The sequence below is a fragment of the Sciurus vulgaris genome (genome assembly GCF_902686455.1).
Source record: "Sciurus vulgaris genome assembly, chromosome: 7".
In the NCBI taxonomy this organism is placed as follows: domain Eukaryota; kingdom Metazoa; phylum Chordata; class Mammalia; order Rodentia; family Sciuridae; genus Sciurus; species Sciurus vulgaris.
The window spans coordinates 36,396,079-36,422,458 of record NC_136467.1 but is presented as its reverse complement, the minus strand read 5'-3'; the positions used below and the strand labels follow the sequence as shown (position 1 = coordinate 36,422,458).

The window sequence follows — 26,380 nt, the reverse complement described above, 5'->3', positions numbered from 1 at the left end:
AATTTGTGAAGGCCTCATGTCAAAACAATGAAGCAGATAGAGTTTTATTTCTAGAACATTCTTTTGAGAGTCTCTCTGAGGCACAGCAGGACCTTTAACCACTTTATAGTGGGTCCATCCTCCTAAGTACCCACCAGTGGCCCCAACTACCCAGAGCTTAGATATGTCAAGCTTCCCACATCTTACAGCCTTTACTAATCAAGAACATATCATATTGCTTTATTATTATTGAACTTTCCATGTCGTTATTACCTCATGTTTTCGACATATTTTTAAAGTAGTTTGTATATTTCTATCTTGAATATTGCACAAAATGTCATTCAATAGTGTTTATATATTATACTTTTGGAATTACTGACTACATTTGTAAAGACACATGGATGTAATATCCTAAAACACCCAGAATATTTATTTTCAGATCTATTTTGCATCTTCTATGTGAATTTGAAAGTAGAGGATTACCACATTTCCTTCAATGATCACTCTGTTGACTTATAGTAATGTTGTTATTTCCTTTATTTCTCCATTTCTAACATTTTTACCTCTCGTAAAGAGAAGGTATCAAAATGTTTCATTTAATATATTTCAATTTCAATCATTTTGTCTGCACGTCACTAAAATTTCTTCTGAATTTTTTTCTCTTTGGGAATATAGAGGAATTGATATTGGTGGAGTATGACTGCTAAGTTCTTTGCCAGATACTTTACATACATTATCTCATTTAATCCAAACTGTCTCTCCATGATGTGCTTATTCTAGACTTTAATTCACAGAAAAGGAAGCTAAGAGTTGGAAATCTTCCCAGGTTCACATAATCGAAGGGACTACAATTTGAGCACATAAGGATGTCTCCAAAGCTTGGTGTGGTCTTTTCTGTATCATCTAAGTCCATCTAAATGGTACTTTTTAAAGCTCTGAGTGGTATAAGCATGTTTCCTACACTATCTACTACTAGTCACACATGGGATTTCTCACACATATTTTGTTGTGTCTAATATGTAGGGTGAGTAAATTGGTATGCCATACAAAGTTTCATTAATAATCGTTGTTATGGAACTTTAAAGGTTAGGTGAAATGATGCCAATGAATTGTTAGACAACTAAAAATCTGATCTAAACCCATTGCTTTTAAAGTCATGGCATCAAAAGGAAACATTTCTTCTTAGCAAACGGTTATTAAATATGAGCATGCAATAGTAAAATGAGTTCACAGAACATAATAGGGTTATAGAATAAAGTAAAATAAAATATCCCATGGCATTCAGATGCATATTTGAGATTTAAAAAATAAAAGGGTGAAAAGACTTTGTGATTGAAAAGTTATCCTGCTGTCACTCTTCCCCAGGTGTTCCAGATTGCTTATGTGATTGTGAAAGCAGCTAACTCCCCTCGGCCTGGGAACTGGATTTTGGAACGTTCACTCGATGACATTGAATACAAACCCTGGCAGTACCACGCTGTGACAGACACAGAGTGCTTGACCCTCTACAATATTTACCCCCGCACTGGACCCCCATCCTATGCCAAAGACGACGAGGTCATCTGCACTTCATTTTATTCCAAGATACACCCTTTAGAAAATGGAGAGGTAAGACGAGAATACTCACCATTGAAGTACACTTTATGTGGCAAAATAAGCCTGTCAGAAAGACTTGAATATATCAGTAATTAATGTCAGAGAGATTTTAAATGGGATTTAGCAGAAGTACATTTAAATGAGTTATTAAATTAAAAAAAGAAAAAAACCCAAGGTGATTAGAATGTTAACTACCTTCATGTGTCTCCTATCTCCAATAAAGATCAGAGAAGAGGAAATGGGTTTAAGCTGGAAAGTCAGTGATTAATTTTATATATAAAGAAACTTTCCTGACAGTGAGGATTGATAATGATTAGAGAAGGACTGGAGACCTTAAAGAAAGCCTTACATTTGTGGATGCTCTGGTCTGAAGCTGGAGACAAAAGAGGAGAATTTGTGAACAAATGGAATCTACATGAAGGGCCCAAATAAAAGAAACCCCGAGTCGTGGATATGTTTCTGCTATCACCAGAGTGCTGTGGTGGGGTTTCTTTCATTGGGTCACCCTGAATACTGGTGTGCAGGGTTCTGAGATTCTCAATTATGTGCAAGTAGGCTGATGCTTAATTCAAAAGCATTCTGCTACCCTGTAGTGCGTTTCATCCTGCAGCTAAGATTTCAGATTTATTCATTAATTTTAAACTATAGATTCAAACTATGACTTCCTTGTTATTAGCTTTGCGTTCTACGTCCAACTGTTTAAATTATCTGTGCCTCAGTTTCATCTTCCATAAATTGGGAACAATAACAATAGCTATCATCATACTATTGCCAATATGATTAAATGGATTATTACATAGAAATGGTACTGACATGTACACCCAGTGTGATAAGCATTAACTATTTAGTGCTATAAGCATTAACTATTTTTCTTGTTGCTGCTGCTGTTTTAATAATAATGATAGCAGTAGCTATCATATTTGTTATTAGTAGTCTCTTCTAAAATATCCAAACCTTGATTTGGTGATTCTTGAATTCTCTAGTGCCTCTTTATTATTATGTTTTCCTGAACTGTCTCCCTTTAGTATGTATGGTTTACCTCCTCAACTAACCATAGGGTTGACATCCTGATAACCCATAAGTTGAAAATGTAACCCATAAGTAAAAAATGTACCTTACACATCTGATATCTGAACACCACAGCTTAGCTCGCCTACCCTAAACATGCTCAGAACACTTACATTAGCCAACCATTGGGCAAAATTACCTAACACAAGGCCTATTTTATAATTCTGTGTTGAATTATCTCATGCAATTCATTGAATATTGCACGGAAATTGAAGAACAGAGTGGTAATTTGGGTACGGGAGACACTGATGAACATTGTGTAGACATAATGAGATGTGAAAACACAATGTCCAAAAGTGCTGACAACATAGCAGATTGTAGAGAATTGACTGTTCTCCCCTGTGATCCTGTGTCTCACTGAGAGCTATAGCTCCTGATGCTGCCCAGCATCATGAGACAAGATGGTACCCCATATCGCTAGCCTGGGAAAAGATCCAAATTCAAAATTCAAAATTCAAATTACATTTCTACTAAATGAATGTCATTCTTTCACCATCAGAAAGTAAAAAAAAAAAAAATTATAAGTGAAAAATCCTAAGTCAGGGACCGTCTGTACTTGTGTCTGATATTCTCTCCTCCCAGGCCAACCTCAGAAGGCAATATCATCTATTACATTCACATACTTCAGAAAACCCACATTCATATTGTATCATGGCTACCAAGGCCAATCTAGGGTATCCCTAAATGTTTCTGGGGGACAGTTAGGTATCTGACATTTATCTATCAGATTCCCATTTGGCAATTTTTTTTTTAAATGAGTATAAACTCTATTTCAAATTCCATGTTCAAAAATACCAGTTTTGGGGGAAAACATTCCAAATGGTGCTCTCAGCAGAGATCTCAATCTGCCAAATGACAAGGAGTCAAATGCAGTGAGTCAAACATCTGTTCAACCTGCTCTCTGCCCAGGGGCGGGCCAAGTCCCAGCCAGTTTAGCCTGCAGACATGGAAGTAAGGAGTATAGAGAGAATACATGTGTGTGAACTGAATTTTTATTATTTTTCTCCTGGATCCAGGTTTTACCCAAGACTAATAATTATCTAATATTTTAAGCTATTTTTTAAATGACCCAATTCAGAAATTGGTTAAGTAAGATCAAAGAATATAAAATATATCGATGTGGCATGTAATTCACAAATCACAAAGATCCCTCACCCTGCTCTCCCTACTTTAGAGATGGTCCTCCATTTAGACCACATCATCCTGCCAACATGGAACAAACTGACATGTCTGTTTCCTTCTTTATTTCTCTAATTGACTATATTCAAGTCTTAGAACAACATTCACATAAAAATGCTCAGTGATGGTGACTATTAAGGGGTTGAAGTAAGGGATAGGAAAAAAAATTAGCCTATTTGAAGTAGAATGGTAGGTTTTAAGAACATGAATTAAATTCAGACTTCTCTCAGATTTTCTACTCATTTTTGAAGAGTTTATTTTGCAGAATGTTTCTTTAAACAGACTCAGAGAAGGCAGGTGATATTAACCAACACTTATAGTTCCAGTAGTAGCAGAGCTGAAATAAGAATCCAGGTTTCCTGATAGAGAAGAAAAGGAAAAGGAAGATGGGGGCTGGATTGCATGAAAAGCAAAGGGAGAGTAGAATAGAGGAAAGTGACTAGAGAAGCGACCAAATTATATGATTATACTGTGTGCATGTACTAATAGGTAACAACAAATCTCCCCATTAGGTATAACTATAATGGAACAATATAATATGTGGAAGGAAAAAAATAGAGAATCCAGATCCCCTACTGCCTGGTAAATGTTTCTAGCAAAGACTAGAAGTTGATTTAAAAATAAAAAATGTTGATAGTTCTTAAACTCAAAAATGATTTAGAGGAGTTGTACATACTGTTGCTGAAACCATGTACTTATGAAGAGTCGTTTTTCTGAGATAACCTGGTATAGAAAAATATACTTGGGAGTATAAGACCTAGGTTCTTATCTTGGTTCTGCTTCTTTATATCCTGACTACTTTGTATAAGAGAAATTGTACTTGAAAAAGTATATAAGTACGTGTAGAAATAATCGAGGGAGGAAGATATTATCTTCATCTTGTGAGGTTGTCCTGATCCTTCTACTATCCCGTGGCAATCTGGATCCTCTTAACGCAATTTAGAGATTCAAGTATCTGAGACACTCAGATGGCTCCAAGCTGTGCTATAACCCAGTAGTGACAGCTGCTTTAATTCCAGTTATCCTCATTCCTGGAATGCCTGTCTTTGGAGTCCAAGCCAACATGTGTGGGATTTATCAACCACCCTCCTTACTAGTCACAGAATCTAACTTTTGTCCTCCTAATACAGCAGGACTGTCAGAAGCATGGCTTAGTCTCTCAGCCATGTCCTTTGGATAGGAAAATGCCATGAGACCAAAGTCACAATAAAGCAATCATCTAACTAGACATCTTTCTTCTCCTCACTATTAATATTACTCTTCATCCGCTAAATAGTTCTCAGGTGGCTTTAAGCAGATGTCTTTGTATATTTTATCCAATTTGTCTAGTTGCTATCATTGGGAATGTGGCCCTAGTCATATAACCTGATATAAACAAAAGCAAAGTCACATATGAATTTAAAAAACAACAAATCCTGATGAATTCACATAAACATAAGAATAATACAGAAAATCCTCATATCTCTTCACCCTGCTACCCCTAAGGATAATATCTTGCACAATGCATATTTCCAAATGATGCTAACATTGATATTTTACTGTTCACTAAACCACAGACTTTGCTAAGCTTTCATTAGTTTTACCATTACTGCTCTTTTTTTCTCTTATAGTATCCAATTCAGGATACTCCATTGCATCTAGTGACTGTGTGTCCTTTGTTGCTTCTGATCTGTAATCATTTTAAGAGATATTTCAATAATTATTTGAGAGATATTTTATAAATTATTGGTCAGTGTGGGCTTGTCTGATGTTTTCTTATAATTATATTGGGCTTATAGGTATGGGGTAAGAGTATCATGGAGGAAAGACTTATTTACTTTTATATGCATAGCTCTTTTGTATATTTCTTTTGTGTTGATGGATAAACATTATTATGCTTATATATAAATTTTTATTTTGGTGAAAGTGTCTAAATATACACCATGATTTGTAGTTTGTGTATGTGTGTATCTTTTGGAATCAGGAATTGAGCCTAAGGGTACTGAGCCACCCCGACCCCCACCCCACTGAGGCAAATCATAAGCACTTTTTACTTTTTGCATTTTTATTTTTATTTTTTAAATTGCTTACAAGACATTTATTGACAGAACATAATCTGAGGAGCCCTGTTCACAGCCGGCAGCCCCCCTTCCTGTGGGTGCTGTTGGAGGGGATAGGGATGATATCCTCAATCCGCCCAATCTTCATACTGCAAGGGCTCTGAGAGCTGATTGGGTCCCAGATCCAAGGGTCTTGGTCCTGTTTCCTCCCGTGGCCTCGAGTTTGAGATGCAGGCGGTGATGCCTAGCTCCTTGCACCTCTGGGTTACATCCTGGACAGCCAACATGGCAGCATACAGAAAGGACTCATCTCTGTCAGCCTTCACCTTCATCCCACCATCACACAACAGATAGTTTCCTTGCCAGAAAGATCAGTGATGTGGATACAGGTGTCATTGAAGGATGCAAAGGTGTGGCAGACACCAAATACAATCTCTCCTTCCGCCACCTGCGGTCCAAGGCTGATGACCTATTCTTCCTTCTGTTCCTTTCCCTTGCAAGGTGCCATTTGTGGTCTCCACACTCCACCGCCAGAGAGTTTTACTTTTTATTCTGAGATTGGGTCTCACTAGGTTGCTTAGGGCTTTGTTAAGTTGCTGAGGCTGGCTTGAACTTCTGATCCTCCTGCCTCAGCCTCCCAAGCCACTTGGATTACAGGCATGCGCCACCACACTTGGCTTGTAACATACATTTCTAACTACATGGACTCTTTCTTCCAGACCTCTACAGTATCCTTTAAATACACATTTTGATCAGAAATAAGAAAAATTAAGACTTTTAAGGGCTACCCATAAAACAATACATTATGAAATTAGGGTGTCTTAATTATAACATGCTAAACAACAATGTTTATATTTTAAGGATACACATTAATAGGAAATAGTGTTCAAATGAGAAATGCCAAACCTACTGGGTCTTTTACATCGTCACTTGTTTGGAGACTTTTGAGAAAATGTACTAAAACTTTTAGAATATTCCAGGTGAAAAGACATTTTATGCCAGAGCCAAAAGATGCTTTAAGTAATTTTTTTTTTTTTTTTTTTTTTTTTTTTTTGGTGAGGGGTGGTACTGGGGATGGAACTCGGGAGCCCTCAGTCACTGAGTCACATCCCCAGCCTTATATTGTATTCTATTTAGAGATAGGGTCTCACTAAGTTGCTTACTGCTTCACTTTTACTGAGGCTAACTTTGAACTCAAGATCCTCCTGTCCTAGCCTCCTGAGCCACTGGGATTATAGGCGTGCACCACCACACCTGGCAAGGTAAATTATTTATTGATCTAATAAAGGACATCCTGGCGTGGCTTCACCCTTGCATCTGAAGTTCAGTACGCCTCTGCCCATACCATCGCTGCAGGGGCCTGGCCCTTCCTCTGGCCTCCTTATTCTTAGCTGCACCAGCTCTGTTTATTTCCTGGACTTTGTTGCTCCTGTCACCCCCACTCACTACTTTCCCTGTTTTTCCTCAGCCTCTCGCCTGCCCTCCAGCTCTCATGGCTTTCTGGAGATCAACAATGTTAATCATGGAGATTTACCGGAAGGGTACTTTAGGCCACATACCCAGCTCCCAAGATAACAAGGTTCAACTACTTCCAAGAAACCGATTACCATACAGTCTAGCATTCTGGGTTTGCCCCCAAAAGGAGAAGCTCACCCTTAACTTTGAGATAATCATAGGGTTTCAAATCTCAGGACTTGGTAGAGGAGGGATAATGGAGGACAGTGGAGGGATAAGCCTGTATATTCTTATTTAGACTGCAAACAGAGGGAAGCTTTGAGCAAAAACCTCACTAGAGTCTCATTTTAGAAGGGCAATTTTGTATCATCAATGCCAAGAGAAGGCTCAGCAGGGACCCACTTTTCCCTGTTTTGAGAGAGTGATATTGAACTCACTAATAGGTATTGCAGGGTATAAAACAACAGACCCCAGGGGGCCCCCATTATTTTATGAGGCCAGCCACAGGGAAAGCTCTGGTGGGCACAGCTACATAGACCTGCCTCTCCAGCAGTGCCACAGGGAGCCTACGCCACCAGAAGCCAGTATCACAGCCCATGTTAAACCAGTTGTTTCCAGTGCTACCAGGAACTCTGAACAAGAACACCACTTGGAGGCACTTCTGAGAAGCTGGCTTCTATTAGAAATCACGTAGGAGCTTTTGAAAGATAGCTATTTCTGGGACCAGTGCTTTTAACTCAGTAAATTTGGGAAGGACCCAGGAAGCCTTCTGTATATTTTCAAAAGGTGCTCCTGGAGATTCTGATGTCTCAACTCTTGGCTTACCATTCAGACATCTCCAACTTTGTCTAACTCTGGAGGAGAGCAGGGTACCATTTATTTAAGGAGAGAGGACTGGTCATAATAACTACTTACAACTGAGGAAAGAAACTAATATTTTTCTCTAAGGAAATTTCAGGGGTTTTGTGAACTGAAACTCTGGCTGGTTTTCAGTTGAGTGAATGTACTTGGAACTATAACAAGGTTACTAATGGTGGGAGAGGAGGCTGAGAGAGGAATGACATTAATGATAGTGAGGATGATGGGCAATGCTTTAGATATACTAGAATCAAAATTATAATCTATGTTTATCTGTTATATGAGTTTTTTCATCTTTCTGTAACTGGGATTATTACTTTTAATTTACTTGAATTGTCACTAGACTCATAACTAAATATTCATGGTTACCATGGTGATGTTGACTCAATTTCCTCATACCTTTAGGTTATTTGAATATGATTTCCTTTCCTTCTTACCATACCCTTCACTCTCTCCTGCAGTAAACTCAATGGAACTTAGATTCACTTTGAGTTTGCTTTTGAAACATGGTAGTCTTGTACAAAAATCCCTGGAGAAGCCATCATTAATTCTTGAAGACAATTTTTTTTTGGTAACTGTATGTAGAGCTTTGATATTATTTTGATTTCCTATGTGACAGAATTTTATATAAAGAGACAGAATATTTTTCTCTCTCTTTTCATCATCTGACATTATGGTGATCCTTAGAATTGCAAATACTGGAGAGAGAAGAAACAAAACCAACACTGTTTTAAAAAATGTTTCCAAGATTCTCCTTTGATATAATATTGTTAAGAGTATAGCAAGATTTCATGTGTGAGCTCTTGTGGAAAGGAGGGAATGGAAATGAGGAAGTAGTCCTTCTCAATTACCCTTAAAATCTCACCATTAGTGAGAAGCAGCAGGGTATTACTAATTAGTTTCTGTTATGAACAGAGATTTAGGTAAATAATTATTTGAGGTTTCAAATTTCCTTTCTATAAAAAAAAAAAAAAACAATGCTTGTGTTGACCAACATTGGGTCAGTCAGTACCCCATGAGCAAGAAGAGTGTGACAGTATTCATTGCCATGAAGATTCTATAGAGTCCTCCAAGAAATGATAGGCTTCACCTCTGCTGGAATACACAGAGCACTTGAGATCTTGTTACAAAGCATTCCACATCCATAAAACCCATATTTCATTTAAAACATTTTCTTTTTCTTTTTAATGTACTAATTATATTTAAAAATATAACTTTGTAATAAAAATACAAAATTAAGATTATATTTCTCCTTTCTTGGTATGGATTAATTTGTAGATTTTCCCCATGCACATGCAAAATATTGGATCTAGGAAGTGTCAACCAATCCATTAATATGGTATTGCTGATAAGCAAAGATGATGAGAGAAACAGTATGAGAATAGACTCTAGATGAGATAGCATCAATGTTTAAGAGACCCAGTTATCTCAGTGTTAGAGAATTAGATATACCAGGATCTACTAAAATGGAATAGCTCTTGTTAAGCTAGGGTAGGAAGTCCATGGTTTGGGTAGAAGACACAAAAGAACTGTATGTTGTCTTTGGGAGCATTCACTAGATTTGGCTTTCAGATAATTCTGCCAATGATTAACAATGGGACTGGCACCATTTGTTGAAGAAGACAAGTAAACTATTATGTGGCCAGGCCAGTTCACAGAGCTATAGTGCAGATGAAATTAGATTATTTACGACAATGCCCTGTACGACCTATGTACTGTGATAGCAAGTTCCCTCAGTTCCTAGCTAACATCAACTTAAACCCACTCCTCACTATGGAACATCTGAGCTGGCTTAGTCTGGATTGACAGCAGGGAGCATCATTGGAAAACAGAACCTTGTATACTGATGGGTGGAGTCATTCCTAGTTCAGACAGGGGCTCCTAAGCAAGACTGAATAAATGAATGAGGCAAAGAACTGTAGCTTGCTGAAGTATAAATGACCAGGAAGAACAGGGAGGGCCTCAAGTACTGAAATGGGCTTAGTACAGAGCCAGGAAGACAATAACAAGAGCTAACAGTTATTACACATTAATTTTATGACAGGTATTATTGTAAGAGTTTTATCAGTATAAAGTTACATTAGTAATCCCTCTTCTTCAGCAAGAGGGTGGGTCATTTCAAGATCCTCAGAGAATTCCTGAAACCACAAAGTACTGAACCTCCATATATACTTTTTCCTATTAAACATGCCTACAATAAAGTTTAACAAAAATTAGGCAAAATAGGAGATTTAACAATCATAGCTAATTATAAAATAGAGTAATTATATATGTATAATATAATATTATATATATAATATACTATAATAAAATTGTCAGCATGCTGTTTTTGTACTTTGGGGTCATTAAGTAAAAAAAAGGATTTCCTTGAACACAAGCACTGGGAAACTACCACGGTCACTCTGATGACTGAGATAGTTATGAAGTAACAAATAGGCAGGTATACAATGTGGACACACCATACAAAGAATGATTCATGTCCCTGGTGGTATGCAGCAGGATGGAGTGGGATAGGGGAGTATCCATCCTGCTATACAAAACAGTACAAAATTTAAAGCTTATGAATTATTGCTGGAACTTTTGAGGTAATATTCTCATGCCATTTTTTCAGCTAGTTATGAAAAGCCAAACCCTGGGTAAAGAAGGACTTCTGTATTCTAATAATTGTTTCTCTTTACAGCTGAGGTTAAGGTGGTATAGACAGGTGACATGACTTTCCCAAGTTTGCATAGTTGGTCATTTTTCCAGCTGTATTTTAACTCAATGTGTCCTCAGAACATCAGAAAGGTATAGGGTTAAATGTTTTCCCTTCCATCTGGGGTTTTCTGGAAAAATAGCCTGGGTGCTGAATTGAAAGCCTAAGGGTCCCCACCTTCTATCAGGCCTTGCTTTCTTTATGTGTGAAGTTGCTTGTGCCCAGGATTGAGTCACTACCTATTTTTACTTCTGCATTTTCACTCGTTTGGCAACATTTAAAATCAAGTCTAAATTCCTAAGCAGACGTGCCATGAAGGAATGGTATGTCATGCAGGATTGGATGAGTCTTATCAGTTTTATTCCATATTACCAAAGTAGTATCTAAGCCTTTTCAGTTAAAATGTGAACCCCAAGGAGGATTAGTAACTATTGGTTTTGTTACCAATAATATTGGCAGTAAACTTTTAGTCTGTGATTCTTCATGAGTCACAAAATACTTTGTCATATTCTCTTTCATCTGATTCTCACGAAAGAAGACATTTGAAGCCAAAATTTTTATTATTCTCACTTTATAGAAGGAAGCTTGTTTGAGATCATGCACAGCTAAATTTCACCATTAATATCTGGTCTAGATTTTGTGACTGGCAAATCTTGTAATCGCTCCACTTTATAAACTGAACCCTCAGGTGCAATCAGCCCTCTTCTAAATGGGACTTTTCCTTCGGTCACAAGGACTTATGTGACACTGTGTGGATAACTAAGTGCCATCTACTTTCTCTACTGGGAAAACCTGAAGGTGTGTCTGTGCCAGTTAATCAGTTTCACAAAGGAAAGATAAGGTACTATTATCTTTATTACAGAAGTACACTTGAAAATACAACAAAGGATCTTGAAGCTATTAAAATAAGCTTCTGATCCTTAGGGAAACTATTTCAACGCTCAAGCTATCATCAAAAGTCCTTGAGACAAGTAACCCAGGATTGGAAGGGTTTTGATTACACTTTACAAGCAAACTTAGAAAGATACCAGGAGATACTTTACCAGGTCCACTGTGAAGAAGAGAAAACTAGAGGAAAATCCATTGCAAGGAATATTAGCCTGAGGATATGTACTATTTTACATCATGGAAGACTGACTTCTACCAAATATTGTCATTGAAAATATATAAATGAATAACTTTGCTGAATTCTGCTACATAGGAAATACAGAAGACATACAATTTAAATTCCAATCATGGGTAGCAAAAATCCTATGATACTCATTTTACAGAGGAAAATGGCAACCCTGGCCAGATTACAAGTTAGAAAATTATATTTTCCTTGTGTAAATTTGCTCTTAAGCTTCATTCAGTAATAAGAATTATTTACTTTCCTATTCACTGATAAGTGTCTTCTAAAACCAAAGGTACTATTAGGTTGAGCCATATGAAATTGCCAATATTTGACTATTTTGAGTCAATAAAATGCATTTTCATATGTATGAAACTAATATATGCCAAAGCAGGAATAGAAATACTTGCAGAAATTTAAGTTGTACTAAATGTAACCTTAGCTACACACAATATTTCAGCAAAAACATCAAACTCTTTCACTGAAACAATAAATTATAAGTATAGTAATTTATATTAGTTGTCTTATGGATGTCCTTATTCCTGAATTAATAATAAGGTCAATATTAAGCTAAAAATGAGTCATGCTATATTTGTTTCTGAATTTGGGGGAGAAAGAAGAGAGCAACATATAGTATTTTCATCTGAATATTTAGGCATTGTGTCAGGTTCCATGGGGATCCACATGGAAACTTAAGGGACATTGGTTACTGGTAATAAGTTTGGGAACAGTGTGGTTTGGGTTCATAGAAAATAAAGTATGTTTGTATATATCTGTGTGCCCACAGAAATAAATTTCCAGTTCCCTGATACTTAAGAACAGGAATGTTCCTCTATTCGATCACATGTATAAATGTTGGTTTTATCAGGAGTGACAGATGATACCTTTTTAGAGGCATTTCATATATTTTTAAACCTGACATCCACTTATAGCAGTTATCTACTACTCTTTTCAGGGTGAATTACCTTATTGTAAGATTATTGGTGAAAACTCTTAAAGATTATGTCAAGGGATAAAAGAAACCATCTATTGCTTTTGAAGGAAAAAAAATCATAGAAATGATTTAATTTTGCCTTCTTCCTTATCTCCATGTTATTTCAGTACATGAAAAACATTTTGCTCTTCTTCTTACAATTTGTTATGTTGAATCCATTTATCTTAAGATAAACTTTTATGTTAAATTAGCTACAATAGAACCGCTGACACATTTATCACTACTAAGCAAAAGATAGGGTACCAAAAATATGGCTAGGATACAGTTTCAGTTCAACCAACAAATGACTTGATATTAAGAATAAATTTAATAAGTTTATGTAGTCAATGAATAGGGTTCAACAATTAACTTTTTTACCCATTAACAAATATGGAGAACCATCTGTGTGCCCAGCAGTGTCTCAGGGTGCAGGGAATAAAGTAAATTTAAGGCATTAGATATGACATGAAATAAATCAGGAAAAACAGAATCTGGGATAAAGTGGTAAAGACATTCTTAGCCCAGAAAAGGCGTGGTTACAGAGAGGGACAGACAGAGGAAATGCCAGGCACCTACCTAGGGAACTGCCTTGTTGCCACATAGGGAATGTGGAAAGGATTAAATAGAGACAGGCTGTGTTCATAGCAACTGCTTTGACTCACCATGATTATTTCAGCTTCTGAATAACTGAATAAATTGAGTAGACAGTTTGTGTGTTCTGAGCTGTAAAATAGTTTCAGAATGAGAAAATTCCATTTTAAACTTAGGAAAAAAATCACCTACCTTGCAGAAACATGTCGCAGAAGCAGATTTTAGGGGAGCAGAATTCTTTCCCTATACAATAATTATGGTAAAGTCTTGTTAAAATAAAAATAAGTATGTTTAACAACATAAGGAATGAAAACATTTGGAGTTTTGCTTTAGTTTATGGAATGTATCTTGTTTTGCCAGTCTTTTTTGGTGGGCAGGGAAGTGTACTGGGGGTTGAACTCAGGGACACTCAGCCACTGAGCCACATCCCCAGCCCTATTTTGTATTCTATTTAGAGATGGGGCCTCACTGAGTTGTTTAGCACCTCACTGTTGCTGAGGCTGGTTTTGAACCCATGATTCTCCTGCCTCAGCCTCCCAAGCCTCTGGGATTACAGGCCTGCACCAGCGAGCCTGGTCTCTTCTGCCATTCTTTTCCCACAGTGCTTGCACAGTGTGGGGCTCACTTGTTGGCCTGAGGGATGGTCCCTAAAGGGGCAATGTTTTAACTTCCTATTTTCCACTAGTGTTTTGTTAAGTCTTTCCTTTTAATAATTCTCCATTTAATAATTCCCCAAACAATCCCAGGTAATATTTGACTTCTAAGTCAGTCCATTTGGCAGAAGATGGGTATATTCTTTTTGCTAGGGTTCTGTGCTAAGAAAAGCATATATATTTATCTTGAAACAATGGCTAGTGCAAAGCAACAGAAAAAAGATGGAACAAAAATGCAGAGAAAAAAGCCCAAAGCAAAGCAACTGGCATCTTCAGCATTACACTGAAATGTGTGTTGTGACCAAATCTCTACTAGTTTACCCCATGAACCACCTGATACTAACAAGGTGGAGTTCCTTACCAGAGCCATTTAAGTACAGTCATGTACTGAATGATGTTGCTTCAGTCAAGGACAGGCAGCATATGCAATTGTGAGCCTATAATGCAGTGGAGCTGGGAGATTCCCATTGCCCAGTGACATTGTAGCCATGATTACATTCTCATATAGCACATTACTTAATGTGTGATTATGCTGGTGTAAACAAGCATCCTGTGCTTTCAGTTGTAGGAGAGTAAAAAAGCTATGTAGAATGTATAACATTTGATAATGATAATAAGTAACTCTGGTTTATGTGTTTACTATATTTCTGATCATCATTTTAGGGAATATTTCTATTTATTCAAAAAATGTTAACTGAAACAGTATGACATGGTGCACTAGCAGCAGACTCACAGAATTCCTGTTTACCATGTTTCTTGATTGCATTATTTTCTCTTGTGCTTGATTTAATCTTGTGCTTTGTTCATGATGGCCCTAGAAGCAATAGGCTATACCGTACATTCACATGTGTGCTCACATGTACACACACACACACACACACACACACACACACACCCCGTATAGCCTAGATGTGTAGAACCCTATGCTATTTGAGTTTTGTGGAAGCACACTCTATGATGTTCACCCACAATGAAATCATGTCACTACACACTTTTGAGAACATATTCCATGTGAAGTGTAGGCCAAACAACAAAACAACAAACGAAAACCCTCTCTGTTACTACAGAAATGGCATCTGAACATGGACAGAGAACTGCAAATGGTGGTCTCAGGAAGATAAACTATTAAGACAGTAGCAAAATGAGGGGAAGTGGTGTTCTGGGCAGCACAAAGTGTTTTTGCATTTCTTCTTATCCACAGAGCCACACTGATAAAATTTGCTAAGGCCTACTAGTGTTCTTGAGGCATCCCATAGAGAAAAGCCCAGAAATACCAGTCATTCTCAATTCTGCCTGGCTAAGGTCTTGCATAAGGGCTAAAAGGATAGATGGTTCAGGACATTTTATCCCTATCACTGGAAAAATAGCACAGCTGGTGCCTAACTTTCTTTCCTGAAAAAATGGCACAGGTAATTTTTTAGCCAAATAAGGTCTTTATTAAAAGAGGAAACAAGGCAAAATAGGAAGAGGAGCAGATGTCAGTGCTTCCAATGATGCTAAGTTTGTTTAAACATAATAAAAGAAACAGCATTTCCAGAGCCTTTAAAATTCCAAAATCGGAAGTAGACCAAATAACGACAAATAGAATATTCACATATTTAAAAAAAATAAAATAAAAGGACTTGAATTGCACAAGATCAATGTAAATTAGAGTTGAAAAGATTTAAAATAAGCAGTTCGAGAGTAATCAGTGAAATATATCCTGAACCAAATAATACTTTTTATTCTGGCCTGGAAAGAGAATTTGGGATTATTTTGAAAAATAACAACTCTATGACTCCATCCAGAACTCACAGCTGCAGAAACAGAAGTAAACAAGTCCTCCTGTTAGAGGACTACAAGGTTGAGGAACAGCTAGAGACTCAAAACTAAATGAATTCTTGTTAGTTCTCATTGATATGATTATAATTTATACAGTTCCCTAAAGGAAAACTACAAATGGATGTTTGTTGAGATAGGAATACAAATAGCTTTGGCTTGTTTGCTTTGTTTTAAATCAGATAACAAGAATTAATGCTTTCTGTATTTGCTTTTAAAAAATATTTATTTCTATGCAGTCATTTAAGCTAAGATCTTCCTCAGTGTCTTTTCACGGATGATGAGGTTGAAAGTTGCTACTGTTTATTAGGCATTGCTGAAAGCAACTGAGTTCCATGAGGGAGTGGGACATGGCTTAATCCTTCTTGCATTTCCCCACAGCTAGGTTTGCATGACAAGAACATATATGTAAGACCTTCCATGCAGACCTCCAAATCCAATAAATCTTGCCTTAAAGTAGAAAGTGGGAGCTGACTTATTTAGCTTGACTATCATGATTGATAAACCAGTTAGCCTTCAAATATCTATTAAATCTGTGACAGGACAGCATATGTCATTTGTTTATGTGCTAAAGCTATACTCAAATCCCAGGAGAATCAAAAACAAAATGGTAAACTATGATCCTGAATTTAAATTTAAGCACAAAGTATGTGATTATAATTTTAATTTTGTGTATATTTCATTTCTTGGGTACTGAAGAGAACTTTACTTCCCTGCTCAATCTAAAACAATACATAAGCAAGATGTTATAGGGACTCCAGAGTGTTGTCATGAAAATGGCATTAATTACTCTAGCCAGGAAACAATGTCACAAACTCATTGTATCATTAAAGAGATATTGTTCTACATGAGCACACTAAAAATGCAGAGAAATAATTCATCTTCTGTAACTTAGCAAAAAAACCAAACTGGTATCTCCACTTTGATTTCTTTTTGGCAATCATTTTACATTTTTTTTCTTTTTTTTTTTTTTTTTTTTTTTTTTTCTTCTGGTATTATGGATGATCAGTTTGTAGCATCTGGGTAATTTTACACTAACATCTGGAAATGGGATTTTTTTTTTTTATTTGTGTGATGCATATAGACTACTTCTTTAAGAAATGTATTTTTTCCAGCTGATGTTTATTCATTTCAAAGGGACATGGTTAAGTGAATATACAGCTTCTAAAAATCCTTAGGAGAACACAAACCATGTTCAGTCCTAAGTCGTCAGTTTATATTCTACCCCATCATATTTTCCCGTGGAAGAAATGACTGAGATCTGTACAGCAGGAAGAGGTTAGAATTGTAATGTGTGGTATCATTGAGTGTGGGATTCTTTGAAATCAAGACTGGTTTGGAGTCTGGTCTGGCTGTTAATGGCTGTATAACCTTGGGCAACTCTTCGAAGTTCAGTTTCCTTATCTCAACATGGAGAGTATAAATACATACCTTTCAACACTCATCATATTAAATGAGATGATTTGTACAAAATATCTGGTTCGCCGTGTACATTTAATAATGCTAGGTTTTATTATCATTTATTTCAGTGTATTATAGAATGCAACTCAGAATTTCTTCTTTTCTTGATCTCCTAGGATTTTATGCATGCAATTAGCAGTCAGGGATTTGCACAAGTTTTTGAGAGCAGCAACTGCATCTTATCTTCTAAAAGCTTGCTCACTGAGAGGGGAGGAGGAAGGAATTAAGCTGGCTAAAGACATGACAGGGGGAGCCAGAGAAGACTTGTTTTTCTTGCTTATATAGCACAGACTATGAAGTGTGCTAGCAAAGGAACTTTAGTTTTAGGCAATGCTTCAGAATTCATAGTAACATAAAGAGCCTTATACCCATTATAATGAATGTAATATTGTTCAAAATAATTTTGAAACTCTGCTTGGAGTTGGTTCACTCCTCTTGACTAAAAATGGCTTCTTTTATTTCCTCCCCCAAATTATTTTCCTTCAAACATGAAATTTTGTAACATTGAGATAGGCAAAGACTGTTCCAAAGGTTCTGAACATAGCTCTGAATAGTTCAGAAATCTCAGAGCAGTGTTGAACGTATAGGACAAGGCGGTTAGTCTAAGGCGGTTTTCATTCACTTAGTTGTATGACTTTTTATATTCTTGTTTAAAAATTAACTGCCTCATTTTATATTCACAGACTAAAAGAGAGTTTTAAGAGGAACATGAGTTAACAGGGTTTCAGAGAAATGATATTAATAACATGAATTTCACTTATTCTGAAAACTCAGTAATAATTCTCTTCAATATATTCTTTCCAATGCTTTTATGAGCATTTCCACATAGTTTAGTTTTTTACTCTTATATTTAGCAGGGTTGGTGCTCAGTAATACTGGATGAACAAACTAATGAAGAGATGACAAAATTATACATTAAAGAGGAGTCCCTTTTTTACCTCTACTTGTTTCCAAGGAACACATCAAAGTGGCATACATAACAAAAGCAAAATTTAAAGGGAAAACAAAAATGAAAATTTAACTAAAAAAATTAAGAAAAAATAAACATTGGCTGCTCATCTGGGAAATGTTAGTTATTTCAGTTCAACTCTTAATTTAATTCAGAATTTTCAGACAATTAAGGCAAAAAAGGAAAATGTGAAATTATATAATTTCCTTGTCTGCCAAAGAAAAGAGTACTTCCAAATTTTCAAGACAAACATTTTTCTGGCAATGAATTCTCAGAGCGTTTTAGTGCAGTCCTTTTGTTACGACTTCAGAGAGCAAAAAGTACAAGGTTTTCAAGGACAAATGGCACAAAGGAAAATATCATTTGCTTAATTCTACCACATATGAAAGCTAAGGATATAAACTTAAAATTTCTCATTCAATAATGATATATGTGTGTCTGAGGAACTTGATAATATGATTCAATTGCATAATTTTCTGACAGTCTAACTTAACCCTCCGAGGAGCCTTAGGGATGGGTGGTTAGTATGCCATTTTGTTGTCAATCTGAAATGTCAAGTGTGCAGTTAAGTGCTCTGGGTCAGATTACTTGACAGGGATTTAAGCATCAATATTCTTCATTGCTGGGTGACTTTCTATGTGATTAATATATAGAATGCACTCCTCCTATGCAAGTGCAGAGCCCGATCACTGCCACAGAGAAATGCTTCTGTCTGAACAATGTATTTCCCCAATATACCCTCTGAACAATAATACTTAACATTTACTGATTGCTTGCCACATACGAGGTACCATTCTAAGTGTTTTACAATTCTTATCTCATCAACCCTTCACAATACCTCCATATAGTGGACACTGTTATTATTCCAATTTATGAATAAGTAAACTGATGGACAATATCACAGTGCCTAAGTATAAATTAGTAAATGGCAGAGCCAGGATTTGAACTCAGGGTGATGCCACTGCCTGTGTTTTTAATCAAATTGTCTATGAATGTGCATAGGCACACGCACTACAGGATGGATACTTTAGACTCTTTCAGTATAGAAAGAATAATGAGGGAACATGACATGAACAAAATAATAAGAGAAGAGTAACTAAAATTTGCTTGCTTTAACCATGAAAGAACACCATGTGACTGTCTCTCACAATGAAGAGAACTGCCACATGATTAGCAGACAAAGATGAAAAAAATTTTTAAAAAATGTACCATAATAACTGAATGGATGAATTAACATACTCCTTAGCATCAGGCTGGAAAAGAATGCTAGTCTTATACAGGTGATCATGGACAAATGGAAAATGCACTAAATTTGAAGTAAAATTCATCAGGATTTAATTCCCAATTGTACCACTCAATTTCTGCAACCTCCAGTCCCTAGTTTCTCTGGCACCTTAGGGGTGCATTCATGAGTTAAATTTTTCCTATACGATGGTTTAAGATTCCTTCTCCCTCTACCCTCTAGCTTTGCTGTGTAGTAAATAACATACTGCATGTGCATCTCCTTGCAGATTCTAAAGAAGTTGGGAAGTGCACAGTATTCAAACATACTGATATAGGTGAAAGGCAGGAACCCCATTAATATACATGTGATGTGTACCAAGTTATTTTAGTTTCTTTGAAAAGACAAGTGACTCATAGGCCCATTCCTTTACATTTAGACTTGGAATTTCATCTGCTACAAATTTATCACTAATCTCTATGATCCTCCTTGAGGAAACTTAACTAAATTGGAATATATGCCAAGTAGAGAATCATTATCTCTGAGAAGCAAAGCAGATGAGAAACCTCTGAAAGCTAGAAAAGTGCTTGAATGTTTTTAACATCTTCCCTGAAGAATTGAAGAGGGAAGCTGGACCATGGAGGTGCTGATGGACAGTCATTGGTCCTGACTGGTGATGTGTAAGAATGAGGAACCCAGCCCGAGAATAAAAAGTAGTACACAGGGTACTTAAAGTTTTGTTTTGATATTTTTAATTTGTCAATTAAAAATAAATAGAACAAAATTACATAAAGCAATTTTGTATGGAGTACTATGTCACGATCCGCAGATAAAGATGAAGAAAGCCCTGTCTTCTTCCGGTCCTTTTTACTGCTAACAGCAGTTAGCTGTTTGGCATGGATTCTTCTGGATTGTATTTTCCATGCTTATATGATCACATGGGTATAACAACACATTATGTATTCCTTTCTTACACAAATGCAATTGTCCTTTACATGGTGTTAGGATTTGCTTTTTTCACTTATGATGTTGCACACACTTGTTTCCCCTTTCATTCTTGGTGGCTTTATTTTGTTTTTATCTCAATGCTCCATTGAAATGGAGGGATCCTACAACTTATCACATCCCCACTGATGGTCTTTCAGGTTCTTTCCAATTTTTCATAATTATAAGCAATATGTGCAAATGTTTATGTTCTTCCATGAATATTTCTGAGATAAACTTGATAATTCATTTGGTAATTTAAATTTGGAATTGTTTGGTAAAACTATGTAAGTATACACACACATGAACATAATACACACATATATTTTGTATATGTACTGACACGATTAAGTAAATAGCAACCAATAAATATGTTTAGGGGATATGGAAAGTTTTATTGTTTTAGTACAAAATGATCACTTGTATAAGTTGTAGTTAGATCTTGGTAATGGAACCAATTCAAGAAGCTTCAAATATAATTTCTAATATCTCTACACCAAAGTTAAAAAGAAAAATTCTATTTATAAACAGAACTTGTCAGATCTATAAAAGAATTTTATCAAGAACATTTTTAAAGCTGCTATAGCATAATTTAAGATGTATTCCAATCTAAGACCCTCAGATACATATTTTGGTACAGCCAAAATCTTCTAAAAAGTAAACAGAAATTATTTAAATATCCAAAATCTCATTTGCTATATATGAAAACACAGTAAGGTGGAAAATTGAGTTTTAATTATTTGGAATTTTCTGGAAGCATTTAGTGAAGAATCCCTCATATAAACATTTGCAGTTTTTAAAGTTTGTAATTTAAATAAAAAAGGAAAAGTAAGAATGAAATAAGCTAAACTTTGTTCGATGGGATACCTTTGTCACTAATAAAAATGGACATGGTTGAACTCTAATAAAATTTTTGGACTTAACAGGGACTTATGAGTATCAGACTGGGCAAAATGTTTAATTATTTTGTAAATAAAAGTGGGGGGTTTTAGATTTAAAAATCAAGTAATGTGAAATAATTTTATGGTTATAATATCATAAATATCTGGATTTTAGATGTCATTTCTGTGATCTTAGAAGTCAGACCTTTCCCTTTTGATGACTTCACTTTTATCTCTGGAGATATTTTGTTTAAAGACTTATTTATCCTCTGTCAAGTGATCTTTCTATGTCTGTTCACATTGAATTGAGAAATCTTCAAGGAAATTAGTAGCCTCTGGTCTCCACAGTCTTTTGCTCTTGCTTTTGCTGTGATTTAGAACACAGGCAAAAGTTATAGGAATATGTAGAAGTTAGCACTGTAGAAGAATCCAAATGGGTCTAATGTCTTCTCCTGCTACTTCCTTATTGCTTTTAGTAAAAAATAGCCTGTGAATTGCAAGGATGTTTTTAACCCACATGAATCAGTATGCCCCTTCAGCTCAACTTTTCAAGGAGACTTTTTGAATGCTGAAATGATTAACAATATCTGGAGCTGGATTGCAGAACCATTTGCTGTGGTAGTAGTGGGTGGGAATACTTATTAGCCTACGGGCCCCTACAGAGCCCTAGACAAAGACCGCCAGCTCCCAGTGTCCTTCACTGATGGTGGGCTGGGGATGTATTTTCAGAAATAATTATTTGCAGAGAACTTATAAAAACAAATGAATCACCCTCATCACTGTACTTTTTCCATTTTGAGATGTTTGTGTACAAGATTTTCTAAATTGGGAGATCTAAAATTTTAATAAGAAAAACAGTTTTTATTTCTTTGAGGACCTCAGAGTCTTCTACAAAGACACTTTCCATTTTTTTTTTTACAAACCCTTTTGATGCTGTTGCTTTGCCATTGCATTTTTATTTAATTTGAATATTTTTATTTAACATCAATCATTCCTGTGGGTTTACAACTTTCTATCCTAGCATATCTAGTCATATTATCTGTTTGTAATGACATGTCTTCTACTCTAAAGAGCTCCCTGAATGTAAGGCTTTAGAAGTGACACAACTTTATGACCAGGAAAAACTAGAAACTCTGGAAATTGTGTTTGGAAAAATGAAATCATCCTAGTAAAATTCTAGATTATACCTTCTAATATTATTACAATTGAGTTTAAAGAAGTTAATTATGGTGAACTCTAAAAACTCTGGAAAAGGCTATGACAGTGAAATTATAAGGGATTTGCAAATTGCAAATAACATATTTTGAAATTTTTATTAAAATTAACTAGAGTCAGTTTTATGAGGCATTGAGCTATTAAAGATTTATAAATTGCCTAAAATCAAATTTTTCAGAATGTAATCGCTTCAGTTGAGATAAAGGAAAGATATGATTTGCTACCTCACTGCTTGAACCAGCATGAAAAAATAAAATTTGCAATTATTACTCATCATTATGAAGTCTATTGCTAAAATTATAGCTAACATTTAAAATTGCGTGAAATCTCTAAACATTGTTGTTAGTCCTGTCTTAAAACCCATAAGCAAAACTTGGAAGTTTCCTGAACTGATTAATTTCTACTTCTGTATGTAGTTTAAAGTCCTGTAAAAACCTTAGGTTTAACTCTGTATATAAGTCTTCCATCATACAAGCTGCTAATTCATACATCTTTCACAAACTATTGATGGAAATGATTTTTTCCTAATCACATTTACACAGTTAACATGAATAATTCAGTTCTTGAAAAAATCTTAACCAATCAGAATTTCTTCCTTATACCCCACATGACTTTTTGTGGATAGCAGTGGCATAGATTTTTATGTTCTCTACTGGACTGGATTTCATTCAAGGGAGCCCTAGGAGTATAAACGTGCTCAAGTAGTCCTAATAATACTTGTGATCCAAAGTAAATTTCAGAGAAATGTGACCCAGAAAGCCTCCTTGCTACTATTTGCTTCATGACTTTGAAAATCTATGGGAGAAGATGTCTCACTAGACACACTAGGAAGGAAGCAAGACCATATGTGAAGATTGTCACATGATTCCTCTCTGATGGTGCTTATTCAAAGGTTTGTGACATGTGCTTTTGTGAGGAGCAAGCAATTGCCAGGTTTGCTGGACAAAGGTTGTGGAGTGGTTGCCTCTAACTGTGACTGACTGCTATCCTGCTCTCTTGGCATGCTCCACCGCACCCACACATCCCTACCACATGCTGTTACTACTGGATTTGAATCCCGGCTCTCAAACTTCCTAGCTGTTTGTTCTTGGGAACCTCTCTGAGATTGTTTCTTCATCCACAAAAATAAGGAACACAGTAATACCTTCCTGATACTTAGAATTAAATAAGATAAATTTAATGTATAAAACTAACCTAGAAGGAAAATAAATTGGTGTGGCTAGTAATTAAAAGAATATTGAGTTTCTGCAAAATAATTGAGTAGAATAACCATATGATCTAGTCATCTTCTTTCTAGATATCTATCTAAAGGAATTAAAATCAGGTTTTCAAAGAGATATCTACACTCTTACGTTCTTTATAGCATTACTCATAGTAACTATGACATAGAAGCAACCTAAATATCCACTGATGGATAACTGGATAAAATGTGGTATATTCATACCTATGAAACAGTAGGATTCAGCCTTATAAAGAAGGAAATTCTGTCACTGGGAACAACATGGATGAACATGAAGAACAATATGTAATTGAAATAAGCCAGACAGTGCAAATACTACGTGACTTCGCTTACATGAGGAATCTAAAATAGTCAAAGCAACACAGGCTATCATGGTGATTACCAGGGTCTGAGAGGAGGGGACAATGGAAGGACCCTTCAAAGGATACAAGTTCTAGAGATTTACAATTCAGCATAGTGCCTAGCATTAATGATACTGTATTTTGTACCACATTTTTTCTAACACCTTATATTTTACAGTGTGTGTTTCTACCACATGAAATAATAAGTATAATAATAAATAAAGAGGGTAAGAAGAAACTTTTGGTAGTTACAGATATACTGATAGCATAGATCCTGGTGAGGGTTTTATTGATATACCCTTATCTGCAAACTCATCAAGTTGGATATATTGAATATGTACTACAGCTTTTTGTATGTCAATTATATCCCTATAAAGTGTTTTTTTTTTAAAGAACAATATAAAAGCTTATTTTAAAAATTACTACCACTTAAAACCACTTAATTCTTGTGATGTGTTCTCCAAATAATACATCTTGACTAAAACTGAAATCTAAAAGCTTAGGCCTACATTCAGATAGAAACCTTGGCAAATTGGCTATAACTTTGGAAACTGGGGAAGAGCGTTTTTGTGGCAGACTATCTTTTCAAGGATGTTTATGTAGCATCTCTGTGAAGCAAAGGTCAGGTTTGTTTATAGCTGGGGTAGATATGGATGCTGTTTCTACCCAGATCAAGGAGCAAATATGCTCACCACCCAGAAGAGACAGCTAGAGCTCTTAAATCAGGATTCCTCCTCAGTAACATACTGGCTGTGAGTGCAGGCCCCAGTCCATCCTCTTTCTGTCTTTTACAAGCAAAACTTGGGGACTGGTATCAAATATGGTGATGTTCATGTGGCTTCCTGGACTTTGAGTAATAAAAGGCTTCTTCCCTGTTTAGAGTCCCATATGTTCTTCCAGCATCCATGAAACTGTATCAGGCTAACTTGTCATCTTGCAAACATGATAAAAACTCAGACATTTGACAGTCCTCTTTTTTCTCCTCAAAGAGTCTTTGAAGATATATTTTATATACAACATAATTTACCAATTTAAAGCATGTGGTCCAGGAGTATTTAGTATGGTCACAGACTTGGGCAGCCAGCACCTCAGTCCAATCTTAGATCATGTTCAACACTCTAAAAAGAACCCTTGATGGCATGATGTTCCCCTCCTCATGGCCCCTCACTCCCCTCACTCCAGCTGCTCTGGGTGAGTTTTAGAGGAGGGAAGGGGAAGCAGGAGAGCAGTGAAGAGACTTTTGCAGCACTTCAGAGGCTAAATTACAGTGACTTTTGAGTGTTATAGCAGCAGCAAAGGTGTAAGGAGTTGCTGAATAGAAGTATAGAGTCAACAGGATTTCCTGACCAATTGGAACCTTCCAAAGGATGTGCCGATGATCTTACATGAGGTGGGAGTGAGTGAGATGGGACAAGTTCATCATTTTGCTTAAGCATCTAGAGGACTGAGTTACCATTAGGTGAATTGGAGAAGACTGTCGATGTAGCAGATTTGACACAGGACTTCAATTTTGTATATATTGAAAGGTCTCTTGGACATTGTGATGGTGTTGGATAGACAAGATGCAGTATTCTGGTGTTCAGATGAGAAATGCTGCTTAAAAATATAAATTTGGGGCTGGGTTGCAGCCCAGTGGTGGAGCATGTGCAAGGCCTGGATTCAATCCCCAGTACTGCAGGAAAAAATAAAAGTTGGGGGGATTTAAAACCATAAGAATTCATGAGATCACCAAGGAAGTCTGTGACCAACATGTTCTAGAAGTGAGTCCTGAAGAATGTTGAGCTTTAGAGGTCAGAGAAGTGAGTAGAAACTGTAAGATCAAAGAGTAGACACACATAGTTTTGGACAGGGAGATTTCTCCCAAGAATGTTGCAAGTATTTCACATTCTTAGTTACAGGGTGCGAAAATAATCTTTTGAGAAATGTTCACATGAACCTTGGTGTGATTTACATGATAAACAATGAACAATTTGCTAATCCCATTTTATTCCCAAGAAAATGAAAATTTTATTAAATAAACAGTGTCCAGGGAAAAGGGGTGCAGATTTGGTATATATTAAAGAAAAGTAAAC

The 26,380-nt window shown here is 36.1% G+C and overlaps 1 protein-coding gene and 1 pseudogene across 2 annotated transcripts in view; one reads left to right on the top strand and one right to left on the bottom strand.

Annotated features, from left to right (window-relative positions):
• The window catches only part of LAMA2 (laminin subunit alpha 2), a 620,167-nt gene that overhangs the window by 187,596 nt on the left and 406,191 nt on the right, over positions 1–26,380 (top strand). The window contains exon 4 of the mRNA XM_079148222.1: positions 1,345–1,587. Within this exon, the coding sequence (XP_079004348.1) occupies positions 1,345–1,587 (243 nt within the window). The remainder of the gene's footprint in view (positions 1–1,344; positions 1,588–26,380) is intronic.
• LOC306666233 (small ribosomal subunit protein uS11-like) lies at positions 1,601–26,347 on the bottom strand (annotated as a pseudogene). The gene has a single exon. The product of its transcript is annotated as a small ribosomal subunit protein uS11-like (transcript).